The sequence below is a fragment of the Chroicocephalus ridibundus genome, chromosome 2 (genome assembly GCF_963924245.1).
Source record: "Chroicocephalus ridibundus chromosome 2, bChrRid1.1, whole genome shotgun sequence".
NCBI lineage: Eukaryota > Metazoa > Chordata > Aves > Charadriiformes > Laridae > Chroicocephalus > Chroicocephalus ridibundus.
The window spans coordinates 23,220,569-23,241,368 of record NC_086285.1 but is presented as its reverse complement, the minus strand read 5'-3'; the positions used below and the strand labels follow the sequence as shown (position 1 = coordinate 23,241,368).

The following is a 20,800-nucleotide window of genomic DNA, read 5'->3' as shown; positions in this document are numbered from 1 at the left end:
GCTTCTCGCTGGGCTACAACTAATTAGCTAGAATAAGCTGAAATGACAGACATGGACCCAGGCGCTGCATTCAGCAGGGTGCCAGTGACTGACATTCAGCTGTATAGTCTGCCTGTTCGGCACTCTTTTGTGTCCTGTCCGGTCAATCAATTACCGCTATCAATGCAGGTCCTCAGGATACAAAGCAAAAAGGGAAAACACAGTGGGTGGCAAGAGCAGGAGACTTGTTGGCCTTCTCAGTAAAAGCTGAGCAGGAACTCTGCTGTGGTTTGCCATTGGCTAAATCCATTGTATGTGGCCATGGCCTGTGATGCGGTGTGACTGGCATAGCAAAGCCATGTGTATCTGTAACCTGTGGTATGTGGTGGGCCTGATGGTAAGCAGAGGAAACCACTACATACACAGGCTACTTCTTATACAGCGTTTTTCTGGTCTTTCATAATGATGTAATTCAGGAAACAACAGCTATGTATGAGTTTTCCACCTGGGTCCAGGAAAAAATTGTCTTTAAAAATAAATGTTGTGTAGGTGAGGAACAGCTTTGGTGACATCCTTTTCGCGTATTTGTGTAAGAACCTATGCTAAAAAAAAAGTATTGCTTATCTCCTGATTTTTGTTTTGGTGTTTTATTTGGCAAATTGATTTTCATTTTATAACTCAGCAAAATAAATTTATAAATGTGGTCAGAACATTCTGTGATTTTAACAGCAATGGCTAAATATCAGATGAACAACTGAAGTTCAGTAGTTGCTATTAAAAATATATATTTATTTTAAATGATGTTACCAGGATACTATTACCCAATTGTAAATAATAATCAGGAATCTTATACAATGTAAAAGTAACACTGGGTATTAAAGGTAATATCAGTATCTAATGGAAAATATTTGGTATTTTATGATCAATCATAAATCTGCCTAAAAGTAGACAGGAACATCTGAGGGTGTATCTATGCACATAAGACCAGTTTATTTATTTATTTATAATTTGTATTTGAAATTTTATTATTTGCAATTTGAAATGGAAATTCCTGTGTACTTTTTCTTATTATTTAATTAATTTATTTTTTTTTAATGTTAACAGCATTGATTTGATCTAACACAACTCTAGCTTGAAAAATCCAGACCAAAATAAGGTCAGCTAAATACAGGTGCTTAAATTATGTATAAACCCTTAGATTTTCTCATGGACCAATCCAACTTCACATAGTATTCAACACCTCATTTATAATTGCAACACTTGGGTCACACTAAATCAGCTAAGATGACAAAGTTATAAATTGTTTTCTTCACTATGTACTAAATCTTTTACAGTGAAATCTGATTTAGGACAGATTAAGAGAGCCACACTCTCCAACTACCAGGATGCAGAACTTCCTAGAGAAATAAAGGAGGAATTTGGTATTGTTATTACAGAAAGAAGATGAGGATGTTAGTCATCCCAGCTAACTATAAAAGATGTTTTTACTTACATGGTTCCTGAGCCTGAATAATCCAGCTGCAGTTCTGATTGTTTGGGTATTTGGCAGGATATAGAGGAGAGGAAATTGCTGCCCCAACTGAATCTGACTCTATGAAACTTCCGCATGCTTTAGAATGAAACACATACACACACACACATATATTTATATATACAAGCCACATATCTTAGATTCTGTGGTGAAAATGCATGCATGAAATGTAACATGCTACATCAATGTGAAGTGAGGATAAAATTCACAACGGTAATTTATCAGAAAAAGAGACTCAAGGACTAGCTCCCAGCACCAGATGTACTTTCTTGACCTGGTTCCACAGGCCGTGCTGCACCTGGCTGACCATCTGAGAGAAGCCAGAGTGACTTGGGAACAGATCTCATCTTTATCAACTCCTTGTAGCCCAGAAGAATAATATTGGGGCCAAAATATAACTTGTTTTCAGGGTAGTGCAATCACATACCCATTCCTCTGATCATTTGCCTGTGTTGGCAACTAGGAAGGAAAAAAATCCTAAGAAACTCTCCAGAAACTTCCAATGCCCAAGGAGGGCATCACATTGCATTGGCATGGTCCTCTTGTGAGCTGCGTCAACAAAACTGCAATTGTATGAAACATTGCACATGTGCAAGAGCTTTGCTGACTGCATAACTTTGGCTAACGGTGCTGAGTGCTGCCATGCCTCATTGCCAAGCATATTGACTCACCATAACCCCTCAGGTCCGAGTTTAACACACAGCTGCTTTAAACAGCAGGGTGGGGAGTTCAGTACCAGACTGAGATACATTTCTCATGCTGTGCTCCCTAAAACATCCAAGCAGGAGATGGGACCTACAGGCTTTTCTCAGGAAGAGGGAAGCTGGGTTCCTCCATCCTAGGTGGGAGCACTTGCTCACCAGGCATGATTTGTGCAGGGCCTAATCCAGTAAATGCGCTCTGAGAGTGTTTAACAGATTAGGCTCTCATAGCTCTTAGTCAGAAATGACTAATTAGCTATCTAACTAACTGGTATCTCACTAACTGAGGTTCCTGAGATTTTTGCTGATGCAAATTCTTCCTTTTCTTTATGATTTTTCACAATATTTTCAAAGAAAAAAAATATCTGTGAAAAGTACTAATTTATAGTAAAAAGAATCCTAAGAAGAAAATGAGAGAAAGGGATTTTACTCTGCAAAAACTAAATGGCTATATCTCGGGGAAAAAATGTTTCCAAAGTTATTGTGAAAAAAAGAAAATCACCAGTCATCAAATAGTATGTAACTTCACGAAAAAATCTGCCCAGTTGGCGTCATTTTTCATTAAAAAGGAAACCATGTAAAATACCAATTAGTCCTCCACAAATTGGATAGTTGATGTTTGGCAGGGTTTGCAGGCCTGAATCCATGAACTTCATCAACAGCACCACACAGAATTCTTTTATAGCGTTTTAGATTCATGCGCATGGATAGACATATAAAATGTTATTTTGTCACTAGGCCTGTGGAAACTGCCAGTTGCACATTTTTCTCAGGACAGCTATGGGTAGCTAACCCTCTAGGGAGGAGGAATAAGAGGCAGCTGACGTGCGCTAGATGCCTTGCTATAAAAAGTACTTTTTTTCCCCAATCGAAGAATCTAAGATGATCCTTAGATTTTAAATTCTTTAAAATATAAATTGGAAAGATTCAGTCCTGTTAAAGATACACACTGGTATGCTGCATGTGTAGAAACACTTCCCGTTATCAGCTGTGCTGAAAGATTGTGTGTAAGACAAACAAACTGGTGATCAGATAAATATGCATTAATGTAAATGACAAAATTACCTTCAGTAAAGCGAGCACTGAAGCCCCTGTGCTGGATGGTTGTGTCAGAGTGCAGTCGGATGTACATCATATTCTTGGAGGATGTGATAGGGGGAGGATGCTGTGTCCCACAGAGTTTTCTAAGAAGTGGTGCTTCATTGCTAGGACCATCAAATACCTGTTATGAAAAGATCAAACAAAGTATTTCATTTCAATAGGAGTATTGAAAAGACTTTTATTTCATTCTGTCTCTTCTGTTTCATACATTTTGATCTTAATACATCCCTGGTATGGGCACTGCAAACAAACTATGCATTGCCTATTTTAATTCTGTGGTCATTACAAAAAAATGCATATATTTCAGGCTGAAGCTACTGTAGCCTTTATAACAAAAATGCAAGTAGCCATCTTCCTCTGTGTGTATCTGGTATGGAAGCAAATCTCCTTTAACAATCCAGATAGGCCCATGCATTTATTGTTTTCTGATAATGGCTGATATGAGTTCACCTGTGGTTTTCATTCAGTTAAACCCTACATTTTACCTCAGTAAAGACTTCTAAATTGGCCCTAACATGCAACTAGTGCACCAGTGGGAGCTATGACTGTGTATAAAGAGAGAAGAAACTAGGATTATGGTTTTTAGATGCACATAATCAGCATCAAGGATCAGAGTGCATTTATCTGTGCTTTATAATAGCTTTAGAGTGCGGAATTACACACATATATATGAAGTGTTAAGCAGAGGATAAAGAAGAGTAAAAAAAAAAGGGAGGAAGAAAGCAAAGATGGTTTTAAAAAAAGCTTCACTTTTAATTTCACCACAAATGCCTTCCTTCTCTTTTTTCCACTTACAGCTGATAATTTTGTTTCCTTCCTCTCTGTTTCACAATCGGAGACAAGGCTAGTGAAGTTAAAACCAATGAGTTTCTAGCTCAAGCAACATAAAAATTATAGAAAGAGAAACTACAGAGAGGAAAAACTGGCCACAGTCTCACTGTCCCCGTTATCTTTCCTGGCACTCCAGCAGATGGGATTTGTTGCTGCTGTGTTTGGTGCCATGGGCCAGTCTCAGAGCCCTTCTGCCTAGTTTCAGAAGTGATGAGCACAGTTGCATGACCCACAGAAGAAGAGCCTTTGAGCTACTGGGCAGCAACAGGAGTTGAATTCAGTTCCTGTTTCAGCATCAAAGTCTTGCATTACCATAGGCACGTCATTTAATATAACCTGTGACTCAGCTTCCCAAAGCAAAATGGATAAAAATATGGATATCGGGACTAGAAGATATTCAGGTGCTAGAATGTTAAAAGCTATATAAAAGCCCACTTTGAGCAAAATAATGCCATTCATTAGAAGAAGTGTACTTCTTATTAAGATTGTCTTCTTTTACTTCAAAATGCCTCAAATTCCATCAAGTTTGTGCAATGCAGCACCAATAAATTAAAAATTTCTAACTAGACTGTATAACACAATGCAATGTTTCTCCTTCCAGTATTCAAAGGCCTTTGAGCACATTAGTGAAAAAATTTATAAAAACAGTAGCTGAGAGAAAGCTGACCTGTCTCAAATAAACCTTGGAGCTGAGAAACAAAGGACAAAGCGCCTGCTTAATCCACCGACATACCCTACATAGCCAATGCTGTGTTCATGAATTCAACATTTATCCTTGGGCCTATAACACTAGCTAGCTCTGTGGGACCTTGTGACGGAGTATTAAGTGTACTGCAATGGCTGTAAAAATTAGTACCTGTAAAGAGACCCAAAATATCCATCCATTCAACCTTTTCTTCTCTCTTGGCATCCTGCCACAATCAGCCCTTTAATACATAGTGTGCAGTGTTTATTCTTCCTCTGTACATATATTCTATATATAAATCAGACTGCCTAGAGTTAAAAACCACAAACCATGGAACGTGAAAAAAAAGTAATGACTAAAAAAATAACCCTGAGGAATTAAGGTACTGTCTTTCCCTAGGCAGTAGTGAGAGGATTTTATCTGAATGCTAGAACTGAGAATAAGCATTGCATTGACAGAGCGTAGAGAGAGGGGCTGGCTACTGTTCACGTAAACTGCTGGTTTTGATGAATCTGTGCCACTTTGCACAGCTGAGGATGTGACCATTGACACATGGACTGTTGTGAGACTCTAGCAGTTGAGCTCTCTTACTCGGGAAGATATTAAGGATGAGTAACATAAGAGACTAAGTAGGCATTTCATTCCAAGAGCTTTCTGGAATAAAGAAGTCTTTCTGTGGTAATACTGGGAGAAGAGCATGAAGTCAGAGGAATGTTTTCTAAATCAAGTGTATTTGCTGTTTCTGGGCAGCTTGCTTGAAGAATAGTACTGTCTCCTCTTTCAGAAACACAGAAATGGTTCCTAGCCTTTACACTTGCTAAAAATCTGATTCAAGCAACAGCTCTGCATAAGCATTAGTGAGACACAGCAGCAATCTTAGGGGTTATGGCAGCTGCAAGTTAAGCAGGAACAGTAACACATGGATATTGTAGGGCTGCGTCATTTTTGCTCACCTGCTATTTATTAACTTAAACTATTTTACAGGGAGGATTTCAGTTCTTGAATCTAGATCAGAAACCACAATATTCACACACTAGTTCAGGAAAGAGTTGTTTCTCTCGGCAGCTTCTTAAAGTTATTTTGAAAACGTCTGAGAAATGCATTTCTGTGGCTGCATGAGTAAAGGAAAATGATGCATCTGCACACTTAAAAGTCAAGTTTTCATTTGCACTGTGCACAGCAGCAATTTGCTCTTCTCTTCCCTTTCCACAATAAACATATCTGTGTGACTCATTGCCTTCTTGTTCAAATGTGTCGTGCATTAAAAGCACATGACAAAAAGAAGATAATTTTTATCTTCTGAGCAATAAAAGCTCTACATATTTCTAGCTGTCCACTGTTGGAAGACCCTCTCTGCCAGCACCTGGAATAAATGAAGTCATACCTCCTCTCTAGCTCCCAGAGGCTTACATTTCTACATTCCTGTGTACTACTTATTATACTGCAATAGGAAAAAAAAATAACATTTACTTAATCAAAGCTGCTGAAAAGAACAAAATATTTCTCCCTCCCCTTTTCATTGCCTTGTGCTACAAGCACTGCTTTATGAGCCACACCCTTCTCAAATCTCCAAATACTTGAAACTCTTGCTAACCTGCACTGCTGGTGTAGCGTCAGATACAATACTGGTTAAACACATGGGCAAAAAATACAGGAATTAGTACATTCACTATTTCTTTCCCTCTATTTTCCTTCAAATAAACAAATTTGTTTGCTGTAAAACACACTCTCCAGATAGAAATGGACTGGTACACAAAAAGAAATTAAAATATTTTTCTTTATGTATGGTGATAGTGACAGCAAAAAGTCTTCTCAAAGATTTTATGCTTTCTGCAGAATATAACCAAGTTATATTTGAGATCAAAGAAAGTAAAGACTATATATATATATCTCCTCATTTAGCAGATGAAATGTTCATCTGTTCTGAGAACGGTTAAGTTACAGAACTGAGGCATAGAAACTGAGGAATCAACTAAATTTTGGCAGCTAAGTGAATGAAGAATGTGCTTTTTGGTGGCATGGAGTGCTCTCTGCGCACTGCATCCATTGACTCTAGAGGGAGCGCAGAGCAGTTACACCGTGAGTTACCGTTACAGGCTTAGAATTCATTTGGCTGAACCTAGATTTGTGCTCAGATTCACATGTGAAATCATTGAGTAGAATTGAAAAACGCACTGGGCTTTTTGGAGTTGCAGCATAGCCAAGAAGCAGTAGAAATGAGTGTTTTCCCTTCCTCTATTTTTCCTACATAACAAATCTGCAATGGAAAACATTACAGGAAAAAAAAAACCATTTTCATGTGTTCCCCATAGAAAAGGATTTACGGTAGAAATATTTAAAAAAAAAAAAAACAACAAAAAAATCTCGAGTCATAACACAGGGAAAAACGACTGGTTCTAGAAGGGGAATGATGAAGGAAAAGGCCATTGGTACACTCAAGGGTGGAGGGGAGCCCCAAGAGAACTCACAGAGCAAACAAAATCCATAAAGATAAGTAAAAATTTAAGAAACAGAAAAGGGTGGAACCACTGTGTTACTCATACACAGTAGTTGTTCCTATAGTAGAGAGAGAAAAACAACCCACCAGCTTCCTTAGCTGCCCATATTTTCCATTTTATGCAGCTTTCGGAATGAAATTCCTAAACCATTCACAGTCAGACATCTACTTACATATTTCCAGGCACTGTCTGTCCCCTCACTCTGTTCTCTTACCATGTGAGGCATATAGCAAGCCTTGGAATGAGATGAACACAAATCACATCCGGGTGTTGTCAACAAGTGATTTTCTGCTTATTGGCATATTGGTAAAGAAACCCCACCCACTCCTTTCTTGTTCCGCTGGTCTCCTTACATTAGCGCTGAAGAGCCCTTCTCTACCTCAGAGCCCTTCGTTATCTCTTGGCTTCAAATCAGCATTACCCCTCATCCATTTTCAAACCACCCTCCACTTGGTGAGCAGTGACTGATGCCTGCATTAAATTTAAATCTCCCTCCCTGCTCACGTTGCTGCTTCAGCTGTATTTGCACAGCTAGGGCTGACGGGCAACTTCCTCCACCACCACACCCAAAAAACCAAAAAGCAGAAGCAAACAGCAGATACTCCTACGGCAACAGAGGAAAAGGAGTGTCAGTGCACTGCAATGGTCTGCAAACTCCACACATGCAAAGAGCTCTGCCACAGCCGTCTCCTCCACCAGCTGAAGAACTGGTGCCTTTCAATGATTAAAACCCCAGTGCCTGTAGCTGGCCTATAAAGGTAATGGGAATTGCGCCTGTAGCTGCAAGGAGCTCATGGAGCTGAGTAATCTACAAATTTTTAGATATGTATCCATTGGCATCAGGTTTAAAAGAGAAATTGGTATATCAGGTCTTTTCAGAATTTAGCCCCTAATTTGTGAATTTTTTTTGGCATTTTTACCAGTACTGCTGTTTCAGATGGCCCGTGTTTCTGCCAGGCAATCTGATTTTCTAATCCTGTGTGATATCACAGCAGACTTGGAAATTTTTCCAATAGATTTTCCCTTTCAGTGATTCCCCTGATGTAGTTTTAAATAAAAAGACACAACCATATTTCCCTGTGCTTCAGAACCAGAAAGAAATGAACAGTCATTGTACAAAGATGCTTTGTGGCCAAATGAAACGTTCAGCTCTGCTCAGCAAAAGGGGGACACGTTTTCTTTTTTCTGGTTCAGTACAAAAAAGCTTTACGAGGCAACGCTGTTAAAACTGATGCTGTTTTCAAAAGAGTCTCAGTTCCTGCCAAATTGAGTTCTCTATGAATGACAGTTTATCAAGGAGAGTAAAGCTGGATTTTGGGCTACAGCCACTGTGCTTTATCCGACTGGTACTGCTCACGCATGCCTTTGTACTGAGTGAAGTGCAATCTGACATCAAAGGTCAGGATTTCATGTCCCTGCTCCCAAAAGGCCAAATGGAGACATGTAGAGTTCTTCGTTGTCATGCACTGATTGAGCAGCAACTTGAATTTCTGTGACATCGACAAAAGTTCACAAACACACAGCAGTGTGAAGCCTTTAAGAGAGCGGCAGCTCTCATGAGGCAATTAAACAGACAGCTGTTTAGCTGAGCACCTGAATACACAGTGCATACATAAAGAAAATCAGCCAGTCAGAATTCCTTCTGGATGCAAACCTCCCTCTCTTCCGAGTTTGTAACAGTGTGGGCAATCTATTATATATGTGGGCAGTCCATCCTATGGCTTGCAGCAAGCTGTGGTAAACTGCACTATAAATGGTCAAGGGTGTCATAATAACAGCCACCTATGTATGACGTTATTCCTGCAGTACTAACTACAACCCACACCACCAAAAGGAAAAGCATGGTGCCAGGATGCAGCATGCACTGCATTCAAGAAAAGATCCTTCCAGATGTAAGTGGGAACCTGGAAGAATGCAGAAATACATTTGTGAAGTCTGTTTCATTGGTAAAGCAAAGGGAACTAGATCATAACTGTTTAGCTGTAAATTGAAGCCTTAGATCATCAGTGAATAAATATGACTATGCAACTACCAGTCTGAAACCATCTGCAGCCTACGTTGCACAGTAAGCTTCCTCTTTTGCAAGCATTTCACCAGACTTAATAAGGAAACTTTTGAAATTTCTATTGTTACTTACTGCAACATTGTCATAGTTACACGAATGGTGATTTTCAATGTCAAAATCCGTGAAGTTCAATAGGACTCTGTGGCTGTAGTCAACTTGGATAACCCAAGAACAATCTGTGTTGTTATTATAAGGTTGAGGATAGTTTGGAGAATGGATTTCCCCACTGGTAGCTTGGAAAATACCACCACAGCCTGAAAAAGACATAATCAGTTTTAATCAGAAGCTCTTTAATGCTCAATGATATTCCACCTCTATTTTTAAACTGAGAGAAGAACACCTCTATCTTTGTATTTTCTACATTAAACTTTTGCTAGATGAGTGCTACAGCTGTTGAAGTGTCCTGTCCTCAACAAAAATCAGTGGAAATGATTATCAGAGAAGTATAACATTATCAGTTTTGGTGAATATACAACAACAATGCTTGTGAGTAATGTTTCTTTCTAGCCCCAGGCTGGCAGTAGATGTTGTAAAGGCTGAAGTGTTAGTACTGGTATTCCTCTATCCTAGATATTGTAAAAGCAACCAAAAATACCGTTCATATGAATGCCGCAGAGTTAGCATACTGAGAAAGCAATGACTAGATCTAGCTAAGCACAGGGATGAGAAAATATCAAGACAGCTGGGAGCTCCACTTTCCTCATAAGCAGTACAATAATTGAAAGCCTCAAGTTTCTACTTCTCTACCCATGCAGTTGAGGGCTTCATAAGGACTCCACCATCAGGTATTTCTGACCAGAACAGCTCCAGTGTCCATGAATATCTAAATAGCCTGGAATGATGGATCTTGTGTGGGAAGTGCCAGGGCTTTCAATAGGACTAACACAAACAAATGGACTTTTATATGTTGTAAAGGGATGGAGGAGGGTGAGAGAAACACATTGGGAATGCTGTAGATGGAGGCAGCCTGCTGGAAGGATAAAAACTGTACTGTTACTGTGTTCTGGTGAGCAGGTATTTTAGAGGCTAGAGGGGGGCTGGAGTACAACAGGCAAGATGCTGTGAAGGGCTGAGAAAGCTTCAGGAGTCCTAAGCAGAAAAAATAAGCTGCCAGATCTCAGAAGGGGATTAATTCAAAGGACTATTGTAAACTTCTTTTACTGAAAAAATATCTTGTGCCTTTCTCATAAAACTTGTGAGAATGGAGAAGTATAAACCTTGACAAACTACTGAATCAGTGTGCTTAATCAAGCAAAACTGCAAGAATTAAAATTTGCCTCTGCTCACTTTTCATTGCAATTATTTTCCTGTAATTGGCCTTTTCATAAGAACTCCCATGTAGAGACATGTGGTTGGGTCTTTTAAGCATGTCTCTTCTTTTACTGATTACCACTAAGGCTTTGAACAGATAATCACATGGGGGGGTGGATGAACCTTATAGAGTTCAAGTATTTACTAATCAGTCCAAATATTTTTGGAGTCCGCCAAGTTCTCCAAGTTAAGCCACGTTCTCAGATATTTTTCACTTTACAGTTTAAAACCAAAAGCATCATTTAGCTAATAAAGGACTCTGCGTGGGTGACTGGGTGGGGAGAACTGCTAGCATGTAAAAGTTCTTTTCTGATTACTGAGAAGTCTTGATAAATTATGTAGAGAAGAAACTCCATCAAGGTAGACGGTTACAAAATACATAAATAGGCCTAGATTTTAGCTAGTTAGACATTTTTTTCCTCTGTGTGTTTTTCAGCATCTCTTGGTGTTACCAAATCCAGTAACAGATAAATTCCCCCTCAGTTTTCAGTCTTGTGCTGTTTGATTACTTCAAATGCTTGCATGGCTGATCTCGGACTTCCTGAATTTCTCCTGGTATTAATCAGTATACTCACCACCCGGATTTTCTTGCCAGGAGGCATTAAAACCTTTCCCTGTCACTGCTGCGTCTGTCTTGAAACGGACAACGGCTGAATTGCCAGTAGTAGAGACTCGCAGTGGGTTCTGTGCTGATCTTGAAACACATAGCTGGGCTAGTCTAGGAGAGAGGAAATCAGGGCCACCATAGACCTAGAAATGGAAGAAACTCTGTCAAAGTTTTTCAAAGAGACTGACCGTCACACAGAATACGAGAGCTGTTTAGCTAGGAGAAAAAAAACAACCTGTAAGTATCGAAAGTGATTCCACATTTTGAAATGTAAAGTAGCTAACAAAGTTATTTTCTCTGCAGGTTTACTTGGTATCTGAATCACCTGGCTCAAGTATGAAATTCTAGGTGATTTCAAAACACCCTTGCATTAAATAAGAATTTTCTGTTTTGGGGACTTTGCCACATTCTTCTTCCACCATCCCTCCAGAGTTAGCACCTTGTTTCTGTGGGGATATAAAACCAGATTTTTTTTTGTGTTTGTGCAAACAGACTGTATCTCTTTGCAGGAACTTGTGCTGATATTTTGCACCCTTTATGTTTAAAGGCACAGCTAAGCCTGATTTTTAAATTTGGGCTAGGTTTCCTCACTCTTTCTGATAAAACAAAAAACATTGCAATTTTACTGACTTCAATAGCAGAATCAACACCCAAACTATGGGATTCTGGGCAAGTAAACTATATTTTAATAATACTCTTCAGAAACAAGGATATATATCATACACATTTGTCACAGAAGACCGGTTTTGACTTCTAAGAGTAATTTCCTACTCAGAAGAGTGTGCCTCGGGCAGTTATAAACCAGAAAACCACCACTCTCTTAAACATCAGCAGCAGTGTTGTGTAGAATCATAGAATAGTTTGGATTGGAAGAGACCTTTAAAGGTCATCTAATCTGGCAGTGAGCCTGCACCCTCCTGCAGTGAGCAGGGACATCTTCAGCTAGATCAGGTTGCCCTAAACCAATTGAAGTGAATGAGGTGCCAGTACTGAAGCCCTGTTAATCCTGTTTCTTGTTTTCCAAAAGGGATGTGGGATTTCAGTTTGGGCCCATTTGTAACTGGCAGAACTGGATCACCTTCCTTAGTCTTTCCTCTAAAAGCTAAAGAAAACGCACATGCTCAGTGCAATTTTCAAATCCAGACAGGTGATGTTGGTGCCTAGTGCCTTCAATGATTGAATTTTCTTGGCTTCTTGCACGCTAATGAAATGCCACCTGATATTAAGAGTCTCTCACCTTCCATTGGTACATCCCTGGTAGGACAGCAGCTGCAAAAGTCAGCTTGATAGTAATATCAAATGTGAAAACTTCTAGAGACACACTCCAAATAAAGAGTGTGCTATTGTGTTTCAGCAACTGAACTAGCAATAGCTAGATTCTCATTGTATCAGCGTATATGATGTATAAATCCTAAAGCTAAACTAGAGAATGGCAAGTTCTAACAACAAAACCAGGGAACAGGAAACTAAGGCAAAAAATCCTACCAGGATTTTCCCACTAGTCTGCCCCAATATTTTATTAGTCTGGTAAACATCAAAAAGGTCAAAAAACCCAATCCATTAATCTCTCTCTGAAAGTGGCAGTACGATAAGAACCAGCCTTCTATATGGCCCTTTTGCCTCTGATCTCTTCTAGATGAGGGGAAACTCAGTATTTTAATAAGCTCTGCTGGATACTTTTTAACCTCAGAAGGAGTTTGGGTTCTGTCCAAGCTAAATATCTGAGCAAGTCTTACAAATAGCTGAGCTAGTCCCACCACCTCCAGGGCTAAGTATAGTGCATTGCTACATAATTTGATTGATCATGTGCTCACTAACTGCTCATGGTGCCTGATACTGCTCTGCTGTTAGAGGTATAAGGGAAATAATTTATTTTTTTTAACTGGAAAAACATTCGGTGACTCCAGGGCAATGTGAAACCTCAGAAGCTGAAGCTTGCATCCCCAGAAGAAACAAGGAATTAATTTTTTTTTATAAACGTCATAGTCTGTTAGATGTTCAGAAGACAGTATTTTGTTTTAGTGGCTGATTATCCAGGCTTAATAAATTAAACATTTTAATTTTGACTGAGACAGCACTTTTTTGCATTCTGCAGGGAGGCTGCATGACTTGAATGGATAATGGTTCCTCTGTCCAATCGATCGTCTTAAGGCATTCAAGGGAAGTCAGAATGGATGAAATCACAGCTCAGATTAAGAATCTGTAATGAAGCAGTCACAGTCTGGGGAAGAAGCATGTTTGTCCACTGGAAGCTCAGCGTCTTCAGAAAAATCTTACTGCTTGTGAGGCCCAATGACGGCTGCATTTGTCAGAAGTCTGTTCAAAATGTGAATTTTAAAATCTGTTTGTGGTATACTCCCTGAGTCAGAGCCACAGCATGAGACCTAGCAGGAACACATGCTCTTAATCATCTAAACCAGCCCAGAGAAGTTATGTGGCAGAGGAAACAGCAGGAGTTTCTAATATGCATCTAATAAGCATCATGGACCAGCCCCTCACATCATCTCTGGTGCCCCCTGGGGCCATCTGCACACCATGGGCAAGGGGACCAAACCCAGCTCTGACATAAACCCTGCTGATTTCTGTAGTATTACCTCAGACATTAACTTGGCCCAAGATAAATGCTTATAGTTGACCCGTTGGAAAAGAATTAAGGATGGGGAAGAAATATTGATGGAAATCTGAGGGTTGTGGGTCTCCTTTACATTGTTAACTGTTTGGCAACGGCCTTCTGCATAGTTTCAAAATAAAAAGCACAGTCAAAGGCATGCTTTTTACAGTTAGGAGTGTATTTTCTTTTCTCCCTTATGCCAGTTCAATTAATCAGATGCTTTCACAAGGCCTGGAACAAAAACAAGTTAGAGTGTTTCCATGACAAAAAACAATAAAATGTCACTTTTGGCTACAAAGAGGAAAACCAATAGTTACCACATGAAAAAAGAAGAGGGAAAAGAGAATGGATGGAAAGAATGAATTCCAGGGTGTGGTTCACAAAGAGTCACAGGATGACTGAGCTGCAAACAGATAAAAATAAAAACATTTAGTCTGACTAGAGCACCTGATCCAGAGATAAAATGATGTTGGATGGCATAGCGGGGATGCAGGACACTGCCATAAACCCCACGGTTTTAATCTGTTCTTATCATTTGCTTCTGCCCCGTTAGCTCCATTTATTGTTAACAGTCAGCATTCCAGAGTTATGAGCAACAGAAAGCTGTTTTTATGTGGTTGGTCACCCTCATGACACAGATTTTCTGGGAATAAAACTGATCCCTGTTCAGATATAACTGCCAGCAAAAAGAGAGCCTAGCTTTGACAGGGAATTAAGAATTATGGTAACACTTGATATTTCTTTATATTTAAATGAGAAGACCAGAGCATCTAATAAAGGCTCTGAAGTGCAATAGATTGACAGCGTTCTTTCCTTTTCAGCTCAGAGCTACATCTTGCTGTGGCAGAATATATTTATAGTTTACAAAAATCTGGTCCATGTCAAAGAGAAGATATCATAATTTAATAAAGCAGACATGGCCATTTTGTATGTATTTTTAATATTTTCATATTGTATGTATTTCTATAAAAGTGATTTTAAAAATAGTTTTAACCCTTTTATTGTTTCCAAAGCATTTCCATGAAGCATTTCTAGAAAACATCTTTAAGAACAATTCCTCTGTAAAAGCAATGGAATCTGATGGGGAAGAGAGAAAGACAGAGTGCAGCAGTGTCATAAAAGAAACACAGAGGAGGATTAAAGGAGACTGTGTCAAACACTTGAGCATGCAGAAGCCACAGGAAGAACTTGAAGATTCCACACACAAAATTTTTACGTAACTATTATTGCACAGTCTTGGTAAAACACATGGCAGTACTGAGATAATGACCTGGAAGGGACAGCTTGTTTAGGAGGCATTGTCAAAAGAAAGGGGAGACAGTTGCTGCATTTTATCAGAACAAATATGGTTCAGAAAAATGTGCAAAGTAGAAATATTCAAGAAAGTATGGTATAAAAATTAAGTTAGCAGTAAAGGTACTGTGATAGGAAGAATCTCTTAGAATTTCCTTATAATTCTCTGCCAGCTCGAAGGGGTGAGAGTGTTTCTAACAAAAAGCTAAATGCATCCAGGTGAGCAAGTTTTGTGATTACTGGGGAATTTTTATCACAAGACAGTTTCTTATTTCAGAAAATAGAGAGAGTTAATGGGACAAGGAGGGACAGCAGGGTGCAGAGCTACCTTAGTACTGATTTTGACTTCCTATTGTAACGGGAAAGTTACTTGGCTTGAAAGAAAACAGGAAGCGGTAGAACTTACTATTCAGAGATAAGGAAAAGTGAAATCAGGAGAATAACTATGAGAAAAAGCAGACTTCCAAACCCAAAGAACTGGTAGACAGGATACTCTTGGGAAGATAATGTGAGAGTGAAAGAAGTTTGGAACATTAGTGATCACTGAAACACACTGTGTCAAAGGCACACCAGGAACCTCTTTTTTTCTAACAGTTTTCAAACTTTTCGGTATGGTTTTCATCCTGGACATACACAGACAACTACCAAAAAGATTACAAGATAGAGCAGCTCCTGAAAATAGTTAACCACATTCCTGTTTTTTCCCCACTAAATCTGAGTCATCATTTGTTCTGTGCAGACTATATCAATCGTGCTGTGAATGTGTAATTTTATAACAAAAGCGAGAAAACGTGTATGTGGCAAGGTACATAAAGCTTCACAAGTGCCTGCAGTTTGGCAGGAGACGCTGTTCGCTGCCAGGCAGAACCTTTGATCATTGATCTTGCACAAAGACATGAACCAATTTTCCCCAATAAGTTGATTTACGTTAGGTTATCTGTTAGCAGATCAGAGACAGGTGTTGGGAACTGGATGAGCCAAGGTCAGGAGACAAGTAAGTCAGAGGTATACCAATTCTGAGGGCAGGAAGGCAGGGAAGTTCAAACAGCAAGGCGGGCATCTGTGCTGGTAAGTGAGTAAGGTTGGAAAGAAGTAAAGCATAGCAACTACGTTTGAAATGGTAAAGAAAGAAAACCCCAAACCTAAGGTGAATACCTTGCTCAGGGGCACAGAGCAGCACACTTGTAGGATCCTCTTAAACAACTTCTTTAAGCAATTTGTGTCCAGCAACCCACTCACTGGTTTTAGGCCAACCCCTCCACTAATCAAAAAGTTATCAAGCAAATGGTTGCCAGCCGTTTGTACTCTTACTGGATAGTGATAGCTCCTGGGTGACCACCTGCAAATGTAGGAATTGTCCTTGCACTATTCAAGATATGGTCAATCACAACAGACTTAGATTTCATAGCTTTTTAACGGATTTCTCCAGGCAACAGAGGCATAACAGAAGTTTACAGGCAGACTAGCTTCAATCTAGTCATTCTAGGCACAAACAACAATGAAGCTGCTATACAACAGATTTCATCAATACCCAAACCAGCCAACACAGGTCACCTACTCACAGGGACTGGTGTCAGCAATGTGACATCTGGTCATACTTGCCAATGCTACTAGTGGAGAATTCATGGAACGACTTCCTTACACCCAGAAGTCCCAAAGTCAATAGAACACGCAAAGCACAGTGTCCATTTGGTCAAGACTTCCATTTCATTGCTAAGTTAGGGAAGCCTGTTTCAGAGCCAGAAAGCTGGAGTTAAGTTATATATCTCTTCTACTTATATAAATGCTGAGCAATCATCTACCCGGCAACTGTATATTTAGGACCTGCTTCGGGATGTGGGGTAAGTCTTCCACGAATATTGATGATGAGTGTGCATTAAGGACAATAGGCTGGAGAAATCAAAGGTACAAAGGGGAGAATAGGCAGCAGTGAGTATGTGTAGGTGCTGGACAGAAAGCTGTATAGTTCTATGTTGGTCACACATTACATTACCCAGGAGAAGAGGAGGAGAAAGGCCACAGTGGAATGGTACAAGATCTCTTAATAAATCTTTTGGGTTCATTACAAAACCACTCAAATGTCATCCATGTATTAACATCAAAAGACCAAACAACTGTACCTCCATTAGTAATCTCAAATGTCTCTAGTGAGAGTGATCCAGAAAGCCTATACTTCTAAAGAATTTCTTCCTGAAATTATTTCTTATCCCTCCTTCCTGCACTGGAATTCTATTCAAATCTGTTACCTGGGACTGGTCACATGGCTTCTTCCCAACATGACCACAAAGATGTCATATATAACAGGACTATCCAGTCTTATGGGTCTCTTAAAGGTCAGTAAACCCTTAGAGAGGTCCCTTTTCTCTCTGTTCTATCACTCTAAGCTGACTAGGACACTGCTTCTGCTTTTACACTTTTTTCTGAGTACAAAGATTCTTCATAGTTTTCAGCACTCAGGGTTATAAACCTACCCACTTCATTGGAAGGTCCTACACAAGGTCTCACCTTAGTTATCCCCTCAGTGATCCATTATATTCCTTTACATTAGGAAATTTTATCTCCATGGTGCAGTACCCTACACTTAGTTCTTTGTAAAAGATGGACTTCTTAAGACTGAATTTTTCAAAGTAGTTTTGATTCTTGTTAGGAAGTGTACAGTGCCTAGCGTTTTTATTGATTGAGGTATACAGACACTAAAGGCATAAAAGCAAAAAAATAATAACAGCATTGTGGCTTCTGTGACAACATCTGTGGAACGTAACTGTAATCACAGCAGAAATGGGAAACTGTAGTAGAATTGTTTGTTCTGCTCCTGCAGTTCTTGGGATTATCTGCTCCAAACAGAAAAACATGGAACTTGTGTATTTTTCAGAAGTAAATCTAATGGTCTTACCTCCAAAACATCGAAGTTGCAGTTTGGGTGATATTCAATGTCGAATTCCTGAATGGTGAGTTGAATGCTGCTACCAGGTGCTGTCTGAATGTACCAGATGCATTCCCTATTGCTTGGGTATCTGTTGGGGTATCCAGGGCTGTGAAATGAACCAGAAGGGCCAGAGAGTTCTCCTCCACAACCTGACAACACAGCAAAGCAGCCCATCAGTGAGGGGCTCTGGAAAAACTCACCAACAGCTCTGCAACGAGGACGGCATTAGGACCCATTTCATGCACAAATGCATATACTGGGCTTGAGGGTCTGCTGTATCACAGGGAAACGAGATCTAGTGGGGAAGAGAAACTCAGGAATGGCAAGCTGGACCTGCTGACATTGCCCGTGCAGTACACACTTCACCTCTGTTTTGGCATGTTTCTCACTGTATCTCTGCATCTGCTTTGACAGCTGAAGAAACTGAGACACAAAGCAAAAAAAGTGACATTTTTTGTATTGGCCTCTAACTTTAAACAGTTCTAGAAAGCTCAATCGGATCCATCCTCAGCTGTAAGTAACCTCAACTAATATACAAACTAAGTTAACATGGGGAGGGCTTCCTATTGTTGGGGAGGGCTTCCTATTGTTGCAAAAATACCATTTCCCACTGCTTTAGAAATCATAAAATTAAAGACAATGCAATTTCTCTCAGCCCACCGATCATGATTATAAGCTGCCAAGTCACAGTGGATAAATAGGCTTTCTGACATTTGGTGAGTTTAATGTTCTTTTTTATTGAATTGTAGCTGTGCAATTGTAAGACATGCCATGTTTGAAAAGTTACGTATTTTCTTTTCAGATAAGAAATTATTGTCTTAACCTCACTCCCCATGCCCCTTGGGTGATTAAGTTCTTGCATATTATGAGCTAGATTTAAACAAAAAAAAAAGAAGATGCAAAACAATGGATGAAACGCAGGCCCTGATTTGACAGCACAAAGCAGCTGAACACTGAAAACTGTGGTTTTATCATTGCTTTATGGAGATTGTGTCAACTGCTGCACTCGCCTCCTTTTGTTGAGTTCCCTGGAGGATGCTCTCCCTGACCCAGTTCCCAGGTGCAGGTGTCAGCAAGGTGGGAAGGCACAAACACCCTAACTTTTAGTTATAAGCAATATTTTATAACATATAAGAAATAAACTGCCCCTCTGACCTGCTCAACTAATCCACACAGATGTGTAAAACTCCCCTGATCTCTATTAAGTCTATGCATAATTTGCAACTTAAACAAGGTATCTTTGGCCATTGCTCTGCTTAGCGTTTGGGTTTTTTTCTTCAGGAAGCTATAAATCAAGATCTTCAATTAAATGCAAATACTTTCCTCAACACCTTCTGTGACAAACTTGTGGTTACTGAAGGGTGGCTGCTAAGCCCCAGAAGCATTTGCCATCATCTCTGCTGTGGTGTCTTTCAGCTTCTCATTGAAAATTTGAGTTTGGCTTTGCCACAGTTGGTTCTAGACTTCTAGGACTGCAAAATACAAGTCTATGAGAGGAAAGAGCAGCAGGTCTGAAAGGGAGCAAAGCAATAAGAAGCTACTTTAAACTAAAAAAGAACCATCTAAATCCAGATGTGAGGAAGACTCCAGCCACGCCAGCAATGTAACACGGATCTCTGTTGGTCCATCACCCAGTACTCACTGGAAAACCACCTTTTAAACACAAGAATTCCCACTATTGTACAATAGTTATCTATAACCCAGGGAAGCCTTTACATAGCAGAGGTTGACCTCAGAGATGAATCGGCAAGGGCTTAGTTCTCCCTTTTTCCCCACCTTGCTGCACAAGATGCTCCGTAACCTTGAGGTGGTTTGCCCTGCAGCCACAAAGCTACATTGTCAGCTACCAGATGTCTCAATTAAGGAGTAAAAGATACTTTTAAGTGTATTTGAAACCAATCCTGCCTTCAGTCCCTCTGGAGAGACAAACAGAAAAAGGTAGTGCACTTACTTCCTGCCAGCACTGGTGAGTAGATGTTAAGCCCCTGAAACTTTGATATCCGTGAACATTTGAGCAGAGAGACAGAGAGGAAGAAAGCTTCAGTGTAACCCACCACCCCATTTTTATTTCCCGGTGCCATCAGAAGACAGACTAATTTTCCTCAAAAGAAACCAGGTCGTTGGGTTTTTAAAACTGGAGAAAAAAAAGGCGTCAGCAGGGGGGAAGCCTTAGAGCTGAATTTGCTGGGTGAGTTACTCTCTTTCTTTTCCCTCCGCAGCAGGAATGACACGGCCGCTGAGGACAGACTTCAGGAGGGGAAAGCCGCCTCGCCAGCTTGGGAAACAGAAAAGATTTCTCAACAAACAGACTTGATGGCTCGGCTCCTGAGGGGGTGGGAAGGGGAGACAGGGGAGTTTCAGCAGGCGAGAACAAAGCCAATTGCTATTTATCTCAGCCTGAAGAAAGCTGGGAACATTTTAAAACTAAACAGGCAGTTATGACTCAGCTTCTCCTAGTACGAGTTTCCTGATAGCCACAAAGACATGTTTTTTATTTAAACCCGAAATGGCTCAGATGAGTGGAAAGCTCGTATGCTGCGTTTTACGGCACAGACCTTTCTCTCTATGCAGCCCTTGCAGGTAGCATTGAGATTATTCATGCTCCCTCTCCGGAATAGTTTATATTTTCTCTGAGCTCAATCGATATTCTCTGGATGAGGT

General features: G+C 40.0%; 1 protein-coding gene across 4 annotated transcripts in view; it reads right to left on the bottom strand.

Annotated features, from left to right (window-relative positions):
• Nucleotides 1-20,800, bottom strand: part of CUBN (cubilin) — a 153,936-nt gene that overhangs the window by 68,812 nt on the left and 64,324 nt on the right. For all 4 annotated transcript variants that reach the window (XR_010069821.1, XR_010069823.1, XR_010069822.1 and 1 more), the window contains exons 29-33: nucleotides 18,107-18,288; nucleotides 11,278-11,452; nucleotides 9,464-9,645; nucleotides 3,277-3,433; nucleotides 1,472-1,588 (exon numbers count right to left, since the gene is read on the bottom strand). Coding sequence is in view for 1 of the 4 variants with exons in the window: in XM_063324743.1 (XP_063180813.1) it covers nucleotides 1,472-1,588; nucleotides 3,277-3,433; nucleotides 9,464-9,645; nucleotides 11,278-11,452; nucleotides 18,107-18,288 (813 nt within the window). In the remaining 3 variants the exon portion in view is untranslated. The remainder of the gene's footprint in view (nucleotides 1-1,471; nucleotides 1,589-3,276; nucleotides 3,434-9,463; nucleotides 9,646-11,277; nucleotides 11,453-18,106; nucleotides 18,289-20,800) is intronic.